At 36.4% G+C, this 18,845-nt stretch overlaps 1 protein-coding gene across 2 annotated transcripts in view; it reads right to left on the bottom strand.

Annotated features, from left to right (window-relative positions):
* Window positions 1–18,845, bottom strand: part of LOC149409601 (rho guanine nucleotide exchange factor 12-like) — a 268,488-nt gene that overhangs the window by 236,917 nt on the left and 12,726 nt on the right. Inside the window, exons 4-12 of one of the 2 annotated variants that reach the window (XM_089649570.1) lie at window positions 18,276–18,340; window positions 14,728–14,818; window positions 12,004–12,122; window positions 11,372–11,527; window positions 9,625–9,843; window positions 7,623–7,692; window positions 7,130–7,206; window positions 6,063–6,125; window positions 441–650 (exon numbers count right to left, since the gene is read on the bottom strand). In XM_089649570.1, the coding sequence (XP_089505696.1) occupies window positions 441–650; window positions 6,063–6,125; window positions 7,130–7,206; window positions 7,623–7,692; window positions 9,625–9,843; window positions 11,372–11,527; window positions 12,004–12,122; window positions 14,728–14,818; window positions 18,276–18,340 (1,070 nt within the window). The remainder of the gene's footprint in view (window positions 1–440; window positions 651–6,062; window positions 6,126–7,129; window positions 7,207–7,622; window positions 7,693–9,624; window positions 9,844–11,371; window positions 11,528–12,003; window positions 12,123–14,727; window positions 14,819–18,275; window positions 18,341–18,845) is intronic. The other variant, XM_089649571.1, reaches the window with a different exon arrangement.

Here is an 18,845-nt window from a genome sequence, read left to right as displayed (position 1 = left end):
AATAATAATCAAAGTGTAAGGCAAAAAAAATATCAAGATGAACTCCTCTTTTTGTAACTCCACATTATGTCATCTTTGGGGATGCTGTTAAGGAATAATTCTGAAGAGGAAAAAGGAATGAAAGGTGGGTAGGAATCAGGGAGTCAGTGGACATATGAATCCATCGCTGCAAGGTGATGGGTCGAGAAAGTTCGGCTGAAGAGACCAAAAGGTCTGCCGCCAAGACTTGGACAAACCTCATCCCATGAATGGGCACCCCTGCTAAGTCACCAAACATAGCAAACTACTTGGGATGACCTACGACAGAGGTGTTGATTATCCAATGAACGGTCCCGGGGCAGCGGTAACTATATCCGCCACCCAAATTGAACATATGGCAGTTATTTGATAATTGATCAGTTTCAAACCCAACAATATTATTATGTACGTGTAATACTCACAGCGCCAGGCACCAAGAAGGCAGAATGCAGTTCGTACGCCCACCGCGCCAGTCCTGCCGCCTGCCCCGTGGAGTAGGTGTCTGCCAGGAGGTAGAGAAGCAGAGCTTGCGCGGGTCTGCGCTCCCCGGCCACCCAGTTCAAGAAGACAGCCAGCCGCGCAACGCTGAGGGATTCGATGCAGGAGAATCCGCCAGATGAGAACATGCTGCGCTATAATAGATTTTGAGGTTAGAAATAAAGAAAACTTTGAAACATGAAGGAAGGGAATCTATAAAAAAAAACTACATTCATATTTAAATGTTTAGAATTCTAAACAAAGATACATAAAATAAATGTGTTATATAAAATAAAGATGACGTGATTCCTAAATGCTAGGGCTACGTCAACATGTTTTAAGTAAATAGATAATCGCTGTGTTTGAATGTTGGAGAAGCAGTAGACTTAAAATTAGTTAACTTAAATTTTGAAAATTAAAAATAGTGGACAGGATAGACATCTCTGGTCAGTTATTGTATAGATTTAGCTCTGCAGGTGAGTGACAGTGAAATTCAGTTGCCTGTGCAGCAGCTGGATTCATCTGAATTATATTGTTTGACAAAAGAGGGCACCACTATTCCTGTTTGGTCGATTTAAGACTAAAAGATTTAAATATTTTTGTCACAAGAAAGTGACAGTACTTTTTGAATTACAATGTGTTAATTCAATTTATTCTAAATTCTACTCTCTTGAGAGCTTGTCGTGACAGATCATTATTTCATGGTGCGAATGCAAGTTTTATTGTGCTGATTGCCGTCCGCTGCCGACGGTGATTTGGAGATTAAGGAATTGCTGCCAATTTCAATGCGAGTGATATATTCGGTAAGTTCTCTGTTTTATGTATTTGGTGGCTGGATGATAATTTGTTACGCTGCCTGCAGAGTGAATTTTTGTAATCAACCCTTTTTTTATAGGCAATTATTTATTCCCTGATGGTCTGTGTGGTTCACAAACCAGACCATCACCAAATAAACCATTTCCAAGTAATATCCTTGGTAATTAGTGTAAAAGCTCACTCATAGATGGCACTAGATTAGTCTATTAGGTTACCTATAGATGGCGTTAACTCTTTTGAATAGTAGGATAATAAATATAGTGAGAACCTCTAGATCGGGGTCCAAATTATTCCAACCGCCTGCTAAAAAAGATATCAGAACCATTGTCAATCTTTCACAATAAAAGTCCAAGTGTTTTGTTGAAGCCGGAGTTTTATTTAAGGGGGGGCTAGGGTTTAAAAATTTTTTTTTTTGCATTTTTTTAAATTTTTAAAATTTAAAATGCTTTAATATGTTAAGAATATTGTGTTCAAATTTCAAGTTGATTGGAGCAAAATTGACGAAGTTACGAGTATTTTTATACCTGTCGGATTTTAATCCCTACCCGACCATACGTATAAGCCGAGCAGAGCAGGAAGCTGAGAGACAAACTAAAGAAGGCAGGATTCGTCGTAGACAGGGGCAAAAAGGTGCTTTAGACATCATGGATGATAGCAACATCCTTTATGGACCTGGCATTGATGATTCAGTGTGAGGTAAGCCGATAAAATTTGCTTATAAACGTTTAATACCAGATTTTTTAGTGTTCAAAACTTTATAGCGTTTTTCCCACAACTCACGTTTTCAAAGTCGGTGCCCGTCATAACTTCAAAACTACTGCACTGATCCTTTTGAAATTTTGAAAACTATTTCTGTACATAATTTACGAGGTAACGCTGGAGAGTTTTTTCAAATTTGTTAATAATTATTATTTTACAATAACAAATTAGCCGATTTTTTTCACTAAAAATAGCGTTTTTCCCTTCAAAGTGTTCCAAAAAAGTGAAAAATTAAAATTTCGAAAAACCCTCCCAGCGTTACCTTCGAAAAACTATTATCTAACGAATGAACTTTGATTTTTTGATTTCAGATGACCCAGCACCGAGTTATGAGGGGCACCGCCATTCTACTTTTTTTCGAGACACGTCCGAATAATTGCTGCCATTGCCATGTTTTTTAATATTTCGCCGTGAAAATTTTATACAACATTCTTAAAATGTCATACTTTACTGTCAGATTTAGCAGATTTAATAAAGAGATTTTAACTGTGTTGTCACAAAAAATTCACAAAAAAATGTCTTTTTTCGTACGAATTAACCCTAGCCCCCCCTTAATCAGAGAGTTTGTGAGAAAACCAATACAATACAACCAATGTCTTACGACAACTAACGTCAGAAGCGGCCGCCGGCAGCGATCGATTGAGTAAAATAGTACAAAAACTGCATGCTTTAAACGATCAATGCGGAAGAATAAATGACAAATGCGTGAAAACGATTATTTGACGAACGATCGATCGAGATTTCACTGTATATTTGAATTGATCAGTGGCTGAATTGATAATACTCTGGTGCTCTATCAATAGGATAAGATGCTGCCATGACCATTGTGCCGACATGATGCACAGAGACTTAACCCTTTCAGCTCCAGTGTTAATTCAAATAACCATGAATTTTTTTACCGTAACGGTAGCGATTTAGAAAAGCCATGTTTTTGTTTTTTTATAGCTTGTAATCTTTTCTGTGGCATCTATTTTTTCCGCTCGGTTGAAATCCTTATTCCCGCCACAACAACGATAAATATTTTGACATCTGATGATTGTGAGTTTCATCGAATTTCTTCCGTCATTTATTACTTAATTTAAGTTGAGATATCAATATTTTCTACTCGAATTACAAATATTTTAACGCATTAAGATGTGTTCTATAATAATAACATCAGTTCAATTCACTGTTCACAGCCATTTGCCAGAATATTATAAATGAATTTCAATGTTCATTCAAATTAACACTGGTAGTGACGGACATGTTTTCAACTAGTATGGCGAATTTTTAAAGATTTATTATGCTAGATTATTTTTAAATTTCTGAATGGATTTTCGTTAAAATGTTATTTGTTTGTACCTTAGAGATTATCACTACATTGTAAATGTGCATTTTTTCCATTAATCAGTTATTACTTTTGTGTTATGTTTATTTTAACTTACTATTTAAAAAATACTTTCGGACGTCCAATGTTAATCCAAATTAACATAGAAAAATAAAAAAATTTATATACCAAAAATTTTCAAATAATTTTCTGAGGTATTATCAAGCATTATATTATATTTTATATATGTGGAAACAATAATGCGGGTGTGAAAGGGTTAAAGAGTCGGCTCGGTGTAAACGCTCCATTCATTCCCCACAGGGATTGATGAGGTCCACAGGGCGATGCTTGAGGCCCTAGACTGGCTTGCGGACTTAGATGTCCATCACTGACCTCCCCACCATACGAAAGAAGAAGACTAAAAATAATGGTGTTAGGTGGAATTTAAATATTGATAGTTTATTCGTAACCCTAGAATATTTGCTTCTAAAACAAATCATAGTCATCAAACATACTAATTTTGGCTGTTTATGCTATTAGTCCTGTGTGAATCGGTTCATTAAACTCATTACACAATTGGAACTGATTGTGTAAAGATTGTGATTGATTGCACAGACCAGTGAAAAATCTTGGGAGAGTCTGAAATCTTTACATATCAGTTCCAATTTTTAAAATGTGTTAGCCAGGGCGTTGATAATAACTAATACTTAATACAGAGCCCTTGAGGTTTTTACTAACGCCAAGCGCCGTTTGGCGCAGGGCCGGCCCTTATGTACGTACCTACTTGTTACGTAACAGATCTCTCAAACACATTTTAAAATTCCCGCGAAGCTAAATTTAACGCAGAACTAGGCGGCGCAGAACGGTGCGCATGCATTACTGCGCACCCACGCGAAACCCCAACGGTTTTAGCGGCCGTCAGCCATCTTGCACTTCAACTCTAGACTTGGCCTCGACATCACGTTCGCTCTGCTCTTTCCCTCAGCCTTGGACTCTCTGCGCTCGGCTCCGGCTTCATCATCATCGCCCGAGTCGAGCACGCGCAGGTTTTGCGCGTGTAGACGATTACTACCTTTGTTTCCACTCTACAATGTCTGGAAGTAACACCTCCTAGCAACTCCTGCATTCCCGGGACATCTCATGTAAGCGTGCACCAAACCTTTGCCCTATTATGTGCCTATTTAGAAGCCTGTTACAGAAGTCTGCCAGACGAAGCCAATATGAGAAATAGATTTGTTGAATTCAATCAGCCAGGATTAATTTAGGATGTATATTGTGTGCCCTTTTGTGTTATACTATATGTGTGCTTGTTGACCTGTAAATACACTCATTAATCATTCCCATTTAGGTGTTTCATTTGACGAGAGAGTGGAGTCTTAAATTGTTGAATGTCCCCCGTGTAAAGGCATAATCTGCCAACCCTACCTGAGCTAAAAACTAAAGTCCAATGATTCTACCCCTGAAGCTGTACAGCCGGCTCCAAATCCAACGTGGCTCCGTCCATAACACCGGCGCATAACGTGGGGCTCCAAACCATTACATACTTTACGCTTGTCTGAAATCGCAGTCATAAATAATAATAGTAATTTATTTCGATAATAATTTGTAAAGCAATGTTTTTAATGAAACATCACCTCAAGGCCGGTGTTAGGTGATAATGTACATATTTTTTAAATCAAATAATTACCACATGTGCAGGTGTGCAATATGTACACTTCTCATTTGGTCAGCAATTAACAGTTCGTTTATAATGAATTTATTAATTACTAGGTGACGTGTACCGGACGTTGCTGGGGGTTATCCTTAGGAGATAGACATATCGCTTCTTCTATATTCTTCTTCATTCTTTTATATTCCATTGCAGACTTTTCTATAGGCCTTTTTAACATAAACAATTTCGTTGTACATTACTTTAATGTATCTCATAAGGTTTAGCCAGTGTTAGCAATGTAAGTGCCTGAAAATAATCTTTTTACGACTTGGGTTACAAAACATTGACTTTTCTCTAATTTCTATAAATATAGGGTTTTCCAATAAGAGGTGTTATTTTGAATAGCCCGCTATTTCGGTAGATGTTACTTTTGAAGCTGTCATTTTTTGACAATGAAAAGTAGAAACTACGCCATTAATAAAAATGGAACGATACACGCTTCAACAACGCATTGAAATTATTAAAATTCACTATTATTAATTTTTAGAATTCCATCGAAAAATGAGGCCCATTTCCACCTCGGTGGCTTCGTCAACAAGCAAAATTGTCGCATCTGGGGCTCGGAAAACCCAAGAGTTATTGTTGAAAAGCCTCTCTATCCTCAACGTGTGACTGTTTGTAGCGGTTTATGGTCCGGTGGAGTCATTGGACCTTACTTTTTCGAAAATGAGGCTGGAGCAACAGTTACGGTGAATGGATTGCGCTATCGAGAGATGATTAATGATTTTTTATGGCCGGAATTGGATGGTATTGATCTGGACAATGTTTACTTTCAACAAGACGGCGCTACGTGCCACACAAGCAACGAAACCATTGATCTTTTACAATTGAATATCAAAATAACACCTCTTATTGGAAAACCCTGTAAAATATGCATATATTATATATATGTATAAACCTTCCGGAAGAAATTCATTAAATGATTTTATACTATTTAGAGATTATCGACCAATGTTTAAAAATGTTTTAACTTACAGATAAGGTGGGAGAATCATCTTCTTCCATTGAGATGATAGCTCTCTGCGGATCTATGGCAATCTGGAATCACAGGTAAGCAATTATTAGTTTTATTCAGAACTAGCTGACAGGTAACCGGCGTTGCTCGACTTTTCTCTACTTTCAATAAATAAAATATCCATGTATTATATATATAAACCTTCCGGAAAAAATTAAAACCTAAATGATAGTGGTAACCCCATACAACTTTGTTGCATAGTTTAGAAGAACTAAACGCACAGACAAACACGAATGGTGAATTCGATTTATACTATTTAGAGATATTGTCACGATTACGAATTTACTAAAAGTTTATCAGGAAACGGCCTGTAATCCCGTTTTTAGTTCATTATGATCTGGGATCATTCCAGACTATTCCGGAACATTCTAGAATGTTCCGGGATGTTTTGGAATGTTGTGGAATGCTCTCGAATACTTTTGAATGTTCTGGACTGTTCTAGAAATTTCTAGAGGGTGAAACTTCCAGCTCTTATATCTTCAAAAGTACGCCCTTTAGGTAAGGACGGGAACCTTCTTCATGGATGGGGGATAGAGGGCTACCACACCATATAACTCCCTTGATCGGTACACGAACTCGTTTCTGAGTTTTAATGGTACATTGTACACTTACTTTTATAATATATATTGATATTGATTACAATTTTTTAAATATTATTTCATATACATAACAAAAATAACATGATAATTTGGAAGGAAATAAATCCCCATGTGAAAAGCTTAACGCGTTGTAAGCGGACGTAACAGCAGTTGGGTTGCGAGCGGCCATGCGCTACTAGCGGATGTCACAACAGTTCTCACAACATGTATCAATGGAAAAGCGCCGCGTACAAGGGTGCCTCGCACCGAAACGTTAGGCATTTAAAGAGCTAAGGTAAGTTATATTTAATCTTTTTCTTTGTAGATATAAATAAGCCCTGACGAAGCTTGAGCTAACGGAAAATCCGGTCAGCTGTCTATATATAAAATTAAATTTAAGTGCTATATTACAAGAGCGTGTTTTTCATTTAATAAATATTTTTTTTAACCTGAGGTGGTGGCGGAGAGGGGTAAGGGGGTGGTGGGGTTCCAGGGGGAGTGGTCACCATCTCCCAATCTTTGTCCTCTGAAAATAAACACATGCAAAATTTTAATCATTTAACCTCTTGAACGTCAGCATATCCTTAACCAATTTCAGTTGCAAGAACAGATCATATGGTCTTATAGAAATATGATCTAAACGATTTTAGAGAGAGAAAACACCACCAGTTAACCAAAGAACAATTTAAATGTAGACCTTTATTAAACCAAAGGCTCCAACTCCAATTTGAGAAAAATTTATTAAACTTTTTATAATTATTTTTTAAGTAAGTTATTATGAAAATAGAATCAGCTGGCATGCGGAGAAAATTTAATGCCGGCCATCAAGAAGTTAAGGCTGCATGATTATAAATCATATTCTGAGTATATTTGAAAAGACAGTCTGTCACACAGTTGTAAATTTTTAAATAGATTTGCGAGGTTGCCTAACGATACACTTACCGTTGGTATTGTTTAACAGATTCAGTTCTTCTGGCGATGATTTACTTCTGTGGTGACCAGGTACTGCATTCTAAAACAGATAATATTTATTTATATTATACGCCCGTACGGGCTTTTACAAACAATAATTTAGAGGAACACGTGTGTGGCGAACCCATCGCTCAGGGAGTGGAAAGACAACCTCAGGCTGAATGACCTGGGGAACAGTGTCACTAACGGTGCCTCTGAGAAACAGGGTCGCATCTCGGAGTATTTAGACCTTACTCCAGCACTCAGAGCTCTGCTGGAGTTGACCGTCTATTTCCCTAGATACTTGTAGGATGAAAATTGCACCATTAAAAAACTCTCTCTTCCCTCGAGCGATGAGGCCACCTCTGTCAAATCATTCCTTACCTTACTGTTAAAAGAATGAGGTAAAATGTGAGATAGCACAATGGGCCTATGGCCAAAGTGCTCACGGGTACTATATACAAACCGTCTCCGCTCTATAAATAAAAGAGTGGAACATTATTAAAGAAGTAAAATGTGTTAAAAAATTATAAAATTGAAAAAACGCAAAAAAATAATAAAATCTAATATTAACCACTTAGAACATTAGAACGTCGAAAGACGTAAATATGATAATAGCGGTCAAGACATTAGAACGTCTTTTCACGTAAATGCGCGAGTTTTTACAAAAATCGATTTATTTCCATCACTAGTATACGGATTGCCATGATTTAAAAAACAGAGTATCGATAATGAATAACGCTACGCGTCTGTATTCAAGAATATTTACGTAGAAGTGCATTATCTAAGCCGATTGAATCTGTCATCTTGTTCGTTCATAATTTATTGCGTTTCTAAATAATTTATTAAAAATATTTTAGTTTGGACGGTTAATATTTTGAGGTGACTAATAGTTTTTAATTATATTTCTTCAATATATAAAGTGTTATTTCTTTATGGTACTCAGAAAAAAGTACATTTTTCAAGGCTTTGCAATAATGGTAAGCGAATCTTACATATTTTTGACGTTTTCATAAAATGTATTTAGAAACGCAAATATTTACGTATAACAACACAATTCGATAGTGGATTTCATAATCTTTCCAAAACATTTTTTAGAATGAGGCTACGTTTCCCAAAACGTGAGTTATGAAGCTTTTAGCAAAACTCGTAAATAACACAAAAATTATCACGTTTTGACAGTTCTCAAAGGAACACATAGTAAATAAATGTCTTTGTCTGAGAGGTTAATAAACAAAACAATGTTTTTTTGAACCACAATATTTTTTTATTCCTCAGGGAAAATGTACTAATTGACATTACAAAACAATGGGTGAACATAACACATAATACTAAGTGTTGAAGTGGGGGTGGGGGCATGACTAGGAATTATTAAAGGTGGGGGGAGGATATGTAACAGACGGTGAAAGGGAACATGTCTAAGATGGAACTGTAAGATAATATTTTTATTCCTCAGGGCAAAATGTACTAATTGACATTACAAAACAATGGGTGAACATAACACGGCATGACTAGAAATTAATGAAGAGTGAGGGGAGGAGATGAAACAGATGGTGAAAGAGAACATGTCTAAGATGGAATTGTAAGATAATATTTTCATTCCTCAGGGCAAAATGTACTAATTGACATTACAAAACAATGGGTGAACATAACACATAATTCTAAGTGTTGAAAAGGGCGTGGGGGCATTACTAGGAATTATTGAAGAGTGTAGGAGGATATGGAACAGACGTTGAAAGGGAACATGTCTAAGATGGAACTGTAAGAAAATATATTTAAGAGATTTCTTTCAATAATTTTTTTTTGTTTTTTTTGAAGGTCGAAAATTGAAAATAGATAAAGTAAAAAAGTTTTTTATGGGTTGATTTTTTTCTTGGCTGGATCTAAGTGTCAGTATAAAATATTGGTAAAATCAGCACTTGACCCTCATCTTTGTGGTCTTCGTTATGCCAACATAAGAGTTCAATTATTCCAGTGATTAATTAATAATTACCTGTATCAGTGGCGGAGTGACCGCTACAAGCGGATACGCCATCTGCACCGCAATGGAGTTGGGGGCGGTGTGATGGTGGCGGTGCTGCGCTTTCTGGGGCACCCCCTGCGAGGAGGGCGGTGGAGGGGGCGGCGGAGGGTGCGGGGGGCAGCGCGGGGGCAAGGGGGGCGGAGCGCCCCCGGCACCCCCATCCAGGCAGGTAACGGGGGAGGCTTGCGCCTGGAATGGGAACACAAATATAATACTTCTTTTTCATCGTACACTGCTTAACAAATCAGATCATACATCCGTCCTGCATGGCACGATTTTGATATTAACCTTACCATTACCAACAGGGGTAACCAAAATCTCTGAAATTACTATCCTATATATTATGTTGGGTAAGACACGATTTCGTATGAAGTACTCAAATATTGAAATGAGGTGTTGGGGTGTCCCACCTAAAGAGCCAAAAAGGAGCTAATAAAATCTTGTACAGCCAAAGTAGATTTTCCCCAGAATATTTTCTTATCCTGGAAGGGGGTGTGGCTAGATAATTTCAAAGAAAAAATTTCTCCAGAATATTTTCATCTTCTGGGATACGGCTCTAATGTAAAAATGTACCCGGGGTAGCTGGGACTTTTCCGTAAAAACCAACTTTAGCAACCTAAGCGCTGAAAACAAAAATGGTAAAAGTAAATTACAAAATATTGACTTTTCTCTACTTTCTATAAATATAATAAGCATGTTTTATGTATATAAACGTTCTAGACGTTATTTTCTAAATGATAATTTTGTTTGTATTGTTTGTAATTTATATATACATATATAAAATAAAATAGTGAAAAGCATATCAAAATCCGTTGCGTAGTTAGAAGAACTAAGCGCACAAACAAGACAGACACGGATAGCGACTTTGTTTTATACTGTTCAGGGAAGATTAAGATTAAGGTAATCAACATTTTCCAAAATTGGTCAAAATCAAGTCGAAATAAATTAAGTATTTAAATTCAAATTAGTGTTCTCATTGGCTGACAAAAAAAAATCAATATTTTCTTATTGGTTAACAAAAATACGCCACCATCGTAATTTTTAAGAAGGTGGCATGCTTTGAGGAAATTATTTCTCTAAGGACACAAAAATCCTTAACCCGCATCACTCGCGCGGGGTGCTGTCAGCACCCCACGCATTTTTTAACGTAAAAATGAATAATAATTTGTCTAGTTACGAGTTCGCGCGTCTCAGTACCTTCAAGTGACCTTTAAACCCGTCGACACGAGGAGGGAGGTGGAGGTGTGGCGCGAGTGCTCGCAACGTGAGGACGTGTCAAAGTTTGCGTGGGGTGGTCACGACACCCCTCGAGTGCACGTGTTATACTTTTGCGGAAGTTACTTTAATAGGTTTGTTACGATAAATAATTTTTTTTTATTTGATTTTGTTAATTAACCCTTATATTTATGATTTTCAATGAGAAAGTTTATGTTAAAAACTAAGAAGTTGTTTTTTTTTTTGGTTTCTTTGAGGAAAGATCTCAATATTATGACTTATTATTATGTTTTGTAGAACAGTAATAAAGTTGATTTATAAAATTTACTTTTTTTATATACATACGTCATACAACACTAAATAATAAAATGCTGGTATAATTCCATTAACTGATACTATATGTATAAAAATGTACTTTGAGTATGTGGGGTGGCCACAACACCCCGAGAGTGATCGAAGGTTATAAACGCCTTCAACAAGAACTCCCTCCATGTACACTCACGCTATTGACACTATTCCTGATGCTCCGTATGCTCTGCCCCGTCAGGTTGGATAGACTGCGAGGCAGATGGCTGAGAAAGCCCTGCCTTTGTTGTGGCGCCCCTTGAGACGTCCAGTCAGAGTGGCCCATGTGGTCGGAGTTTCGGGGGGAGCCAGGCTAGAAGGGGAAAAAAATAAGATTAATTTTTCTTAATATATAAATTTGCACCACAGGCCATAATAGGGTCTTCCATTCATACATTTCATGCAGTTGTTTTAACCACTCGAGCAATAGCTAACGAACACACAAATTTGCATGATAGCTCGATCATCCTCGATTACCTTGAGTGATAGCTACTCAAATTTGGGTGGCAACACTAATGCCCTTGAGTGATAGCTAACCAAATTTGGGTGACAAACGCTAATGCCCTTGGGTGAGAAGTACCCAAATTTGGGTGGTAACGCTAATTTTCTTGCGTGAAAGATATCCAATTTAAGGTATCTATAGGTGATTTAAAAAACATTAAAACCATCTCATAGATATTTGCAAAAGCATTTCGTTGGGGTTTGTCACACCCCACATCATCTATGCGCCGGGTTAGTAAACCGTTTCAACAAAGTAAAATAAAAAACAACAACAAAACAGTATATTACATAGATACCGACCGAGGTTTGCAACAAAAGGTCGATTTGTTGCTGAAGTTTGGCTCTTCTGCTTTCTGCAGCTTCCAATTCTGACATCCTCCGTTCTGAACCACCCCTGGCCAGCGTACCTGCAACAATTACAACACTTTATTATTAACAAGGGGTTAACCGCCACATAACTCACCATAATAATGAGTCTTTAAAAAAAAATCAAAAAATATTATCTTACAGTTCCATCTTAGACACGTTCCTTTTCACCGTCAATCCAATCTCCTCCATCCACTCTTAAATAATGTCTAGTCACGCCTCCACCCCCACTTCAACACTTATATAATATGTTATGTTCATCCATATTATGTGGCTAGTGATGGGTTCATTTCCGATAGTTACATTTTGGGGAAAATTCTCAAAATGGGGAATATTGAGGAATTTTCATCTAAATGGTGAAATTCCCAGAATAACCAGATTTGACCATGTTGATGACAGAACATAGATGTTGATGATCGCCAATTAACCGAGCTCTTCATACTCTAAATAATATTTGTCTTAACTCTAACATTGACCTTTTTTCGGATTCACTGCCCAAATTCAAATGTGGCATCACGTCAATAATTTAAACTGTTCAATGCGCATACATACAGACACACAAACGCACACAAACTCTCAGACATACATTACACACGTCACACACACACCTATATACTACACACGTCATCTGGTAATTAAGGAATAAACATACTACTTAGCAGACATTACAAGGCAACATATCATAGGTACACAACATGAAGTATCTTATTCCTGTATATTGTTTCATCTCTGTAAAACATGTACCGTTTGTTTCTATAATATAAATAAGCTGACAAAACACTGATATTTGAAGCCAGCCGAGAAGCGAGTGACATCGCGGTACTGCAGCACTGCCATTTGAATTATTGTGTCTCGTGTAACATCACGAGACTCGATTGTATACATTTTACCGAAGTTCACCTTGAAAGCTCATAAATTCATCATTTTAGAGATATTAACCTGTATGAGCCAATTTTTTATTTATGGAATACATTTTTATTAAAGCCAACATGGAGGCAATGTCAAAATGTCACTTGTCAATGAATGTATTAGGTCGACACTGCAATTGCAGTGCTTTGTGACGTGAGTGGGCACAATTCTTCAACACTGCAATTGCAGGGCTGCGGCTCCTAAGGGTTAAGTATATTTTGACTTCTATGTTACCGTGCTGCGCCAAATGTGATATTAGCAATAAAGAGTGTGAAGTTAGATTGTTTATTGTAGATATTTGACAGATGAAAAGAGTTGAATACAGACATTCACACCTCTACATAAGATCTGCGAGCATTCCCTCCTGCTTGCACGCTATCCTTTTTATGCACACATTACAATTAGGTAGGCCATAATTTCATCACTCTAGAGCACCTGACATAGGTATTCGAAGCATCCAAATAAGGGGCGTTTTAGAGTATTTTCTGGCACCTAAATCATTACCAAAAACTGACATAGGCTCTTCTAGCATTAACCCTCAGACATATTTTTAAAATTAAAAATTAAATAACATATACAGGGTTTTCCAATAAGAGGTGTTATTTTGAATAGCCCGCTATTTCGGTAGATGTTACTTTTGAAGCTGTCATTTTTTGACATTTGACAAGTAGAAACAAAGCCATTAATAAAAATGGAACGATACACGCTTCGACAACGCATTGAAATTATTAAAATTCAGTTGAATGAATCAAATGCAAATCATCTTGAGTGATGAGGCCCATTTCCACCTCGGTGGCTTCGTCAACAAGCAAAATTGTCGCATCTGGGACTCGGAAAACCCAAGAGTTATTGTTGAAAAGCCTCTCCATCCTCAACGTGTGACTGTTTGGTGCGGTTTATGGTCCGGCGGAGTCATTGGACCTTAATTTTTCGAAAATGAGGCTGGAGCAACAGTTACGGTGAATGGATTGCGCTACTGAGAAATGATTAATGATTTTTTATGGCCGGAATTGGATGGTATTGATCTGGACGTTTACTTTCAACAAGACGGCGCTACGTGCCACACAAGCAACGAAACCATTGATCTTTTACGATTGAATATTAAAATAACACCTCTTATTGGAAAACCCTGTATATACAAAATGAGAAAAACTAAAATAAAAATATTATTGAAAAATCTAATAAGCAATAATTGTTGAATGAAAAATACAAGCACATGTTGAATTATTTGGCAGGTTTAGAATAACCCGACGTACCGCAATGGTAGAGCAACTGACCGGCAATCAGAAGGTTGCGGGTTCAATTCCCGTTGGTGGCATTTATTTTATCTCGGAAGATTTTTTTAATTTGTATGGGTGTTTCAGGCTAATATTTATTGCTTATAATAATTTGTGCTAAGCATAACAAATTAGTATAAAATTAAAATTTGAAAAAAATAATAATAAAAATGTAAGTTTTTAGATTCTCACGGCCAAAAGCATTTTTGTTGTTTGTTTTTGGGGTGTTATGCCGTGTTGCGCTAACTCCTTCTTTAGCCGACGTTTCGGACAGCGTTGCAGTGTCCATCATCAGGGCAGATCCGGTAGATCCGAAGATGTGTGATCTACCGGATCTGCCCTGATGATGGACACTGCAACGCTGTCCGAAACGTCGGCTAAAGAAGGAGTTAGCGCAACACGGCATAACACCCCAAAAACAAACAACAAAAATAATAAAAATTATTAAATTATTACTTACTTCGCAAATTTTCGATGTAGCGGATTTCATTTTCGAGCATCAAATGAATGGTCTGCACTTTGGTGTTTTCAACTTGACGTTGCTTTTCTCTCTAAAAAAATAAGAAGAACACATGTTTAATGTTGACTTTGTCAACTGCATTACTTTGCACCGGGAGGTTAATATAAATCACATTCTGTCAAATGCAAAGACATTATATTATTTATTCAAATGGAAAATTATTAGGCATTTTCTGTTGTTTGTGTTTTATTGAAATTAATTTTTAAATACTTCTACTTGAATTTCGATTTAGTTTCCTTTATTTTGGCTTTCACCCATTAGGGGTGATATTAGCCATACACAATTAATTTTTTTTTCTTATAAACAAATACAGCAAATAACAGAATATAAATATACAGATGATTATACAACACAAACCAAACATAACATAACAAACTTAACATATATGGTACAGAGCTGGTAAACAGTAGGTAATTACAAAATTGTTTTCTTTATTGAATGAATAAATGAAGTGGAAATTGACCCACTTCCCTACATCCGATCGAGCTGAAACTCGGCACATAAACACTTTGTCGATGACAATGCATTCTATTAACTTTTGGATGAAATTATAAAAATTTACAGCAATTAACACACTTCAGGCGTGTATTTTTTGCGCCGACGGGCTGCTGGTGACGGGCGAAAATAAAGGTCCCGCACGAATTATTTTAATTTGTTTTAAATCGCTATATCTTCGAAAATATTTTAATAAAAATTTCTACGTAGTAACTCAGCATACCCAAGCTATAAAAGTACTAAATGAAAAATTACTTATTTCGTTAATCTTCATACGCATTGCTTATCAAGTGTCAAGTATTCAACAATAAAAGGTCCCTTTGTTGAAATACCGATGAAGATATAGAAATATAAAAAGAAGAATTGTATTGCGATTTGATAATTATGTACATGTAGTTGGGACCTTTAGATAGAGATTGGCATGTAATATTCATACCAAAACATTGGATAATTTATTCTTTTCTGCCATTGAAATGAAGCCGGCGCAAAAGGTAAAAATATCCTTCCCGTCCTTAAGCAACAATCGACCGAACGGGTAAAAATATCTTTCCCGTCTGAAGTGTGTTAATATACAAAATAAATCTCGGTACCATCCAATTAGGATTTGGCTCAAGTGATAGCGGTATTCCCTAATTTATTAAGCACAACCACATAATAACAGTGACTGCAGATAACAATAAAGGCAATTTGTGTAGGTTTTGTAATGCATATAGGACTCCCGGGCAAACTAAATCCTTGGATTTGCTCTTCGTAATGCGAGTTCATTTACTAACGGAATCGCAAAATAACATAAGTATCCTGGAATATAGCTACATTATTTGGGCCCCTACTGTACAAAAATATATCCTAGAAACAGAAAATGTACAAAAGGTTTACACATTACCTGTACGTGAGAGAACTAGCTGACGTGTTCTCAGCGTTGCTCAACTTTTCTCTACTTTCTATAAATATAATACGAAAGTATTATATACATACAGTGGTACCTCGACATACGAGTGCCTCAACATACGAGTTTATTGAGATACGAGCCGGCGAGCAAGTGATTTTTTGCTGTGAGTTACGAGCGAAATTCGAGATACGAGTTCGGTTTAGCGTGCTCCCGCTGTGATAAGTTGTGTTCGCGTTTTGTGCTACGTTTACATTTACATTTATAGTTCATTTATTTTTATAACCATGGATCGGAAGAAAGTTTGTGAAAAGTCAAGTGCTAAGAAAAAGATGATGAGTATTGAATTAAAACGTGAAATTATAGAAAAACATAAGCAAGGTGTTCGAGTTGTTGACTTGTCGAGGCAGTATGCAGTATGGGCGTAGTACGTCCATGATATGTACTGTGCTTAAACAGAAGAAGTCGATAAAGAGTGGCCTTACGATAATTTCCAAGCTGCGTACCTCCCTTCATGAAAATTTCTTTTTTGTTTTTGTACAATAAATATTTGTCATTTAACAAAAATAAGTGGGGTGACATTTTGGGGGTTGGAACGGATTAATGGTAGTCTAATTGTTTTGTATGGGGAAATCTGCATCGATATACGAGGTAATTCAAGATACGAACAAGGTTGCGGAACGAATAAAACTCGTATGTCGAGGTACCACTGTATTAACCTTCCGGAAGAAATTCTCTAAATGATAGTGAAAACCCTATCAAAATCCGTTGCATAGTTTAAAAGAACTAAGCACACAAACAGACAGACGCGGATTGCAACTTTGTTTTATAGTTATTATTTTTTAATGGTAAACTAATGTTAAACTAAAGGTTTTTATGCAAAGCATAAAGGATAATAAATTATTATAAGCAATAATTAGTCGCCTGTAATATCAATACAAAATAAAAGTTGGTTTTTTACAGGTGAATAATATATAATAAGCAGTAATTGTTGATTGAAGTACTAGTACATAATGAATTATTTGGCGGGTTGGAAATAAGCCGACGTGGCTCAGTGGTTCAGAGCGTCTGACCGGACATCAGAAGGTGCGTGTTCAATTCTCGTTGGCGGCATTTATTTGTACTCGGGAGATATTTTCAATTTGCATTGATATTACAGGCGACTAATTATTGCTTATAATAATTTATTATCCTTTGTTTTATACTATTTGAGAGAATATACTTATTATCCATTCCTGTATCCACACTTGCTCTTAGCAGAAATGCTTGATTTCAACACCTTAGAAGCCGGCCGAAAAATAATTTTAAGTAATTATTTTTTTAAACTAATCTCTGAAACTATACATAATCCACCTTTATTGAAAGAGGTTAACTTATTGTGCCTCGTGGGAGTTCCCGTGCACTTTTTTATAATCCGAAAGCGAAGACTTCGTGGGTTTGTTTCGTGCACTTTTTTATAATCCGAAAGTGAAGACTTCTGCCTATCAGAATGCGCCAACCAACAAAGCGATTCAACTGCTTAAAGATTCTGTTTATTGTTTATTATTGTTTATTGCGGTATTTTAAGTAGGTACATAGTTATCTATGTCCTAATACAATCCTTATATACATATAATTATAGTAACACATTTAAAATGAATCAATCACATATTTTCGTAATTTAATTTTAAATGTTTTTATGTTTTCTTCTGATTTTATTTCTTCTGGTAGCTCTCCAAATATCTTCAACGCTCCGTACATCAATGACTTTTGACTCTGTGTTTTTTTCCTGAAGGGGAGTCTCAATTCATTTCTTTTCCTCGTCTCATGTGTGTGTTTGTTCTGTAGTTTATCAATTTTTCTTAGGAATTCACTAGACATATGGCCATTGATTATCTTGTATATTAAAAATATGGTATTAAAGTAAATAATTTGATTAATTAATTTAATAATTGACGATCGACATTTTCAACGTTACTTACAGACAGTTCAGCAAAAATCTTTTGACGCATGTTATAAAATAGTAAAACTGTGTCCCCGCGACCTTTAGTACTTACCTCAAATTTGTAATATATTGTTGCATAACCGTTTTATGAAAAACACAAATAAATAAACAGGCAGTACTTACGCCGACAGGTAGAGGCGCTGTAATGGTGCTATGTCTTTGAAGCCTCAAAACAACGGTTGGAGAAGCTGAAACATAAAGAAATCAAGTTTTAATGAGAAATACAACACATAAGTATCAAAGTTACAAACATTTCTTGAAATAGATTAGCCATGCTCGGTGACCAGATCTAGGTGGTCAGATACTTCCCCACCTTCCTCTTCCCCATTTCCTTCCCATCCCCACTGCCTTTAGCCTCACAACATACCACAATTGGGGATGTCATAGTCTCACCGGCACCGAACGGTCGGGAACAGTAGGTACACCTTTGCGGAATTCACATAAAAAATCAACCCGTAAAAACTGTTGTTTTTGATATTATTTTAAAATATTGGAAAACTTAAAGGATTGAACCTTCCTATGCGGGAAGTGTAGTCAACAAAATAACCAACCTCACCAAATGCCAATTACGTAGGAGCGACATTTATTTTGTATATTAAAACTGATATAATGAAATGCATATAAGTACGAGTGTGTGTACTGGGTTGCCACCAAAAGTTGATAGAATACATTGTCATCGACAACGAGTATATC

Source organism: Hesperophylax consimilis, chromosome 30 (genome assembly GCF_061612785.1).
Source record: "Hesperophylax consimilis isolate HC1 chromosome 30, BYU_Hcon_1.0, whole genome shotgun sequence".
NCBI lineage: Eukaryota > Metazoa > Arthropoda > Insecta > Trichoptera > Limnephilidae > Hesperophylax > Hesperophylax consimilis.
This window is presented reverse-complemented; position numbering and strand designations above follow the sequence as displayed.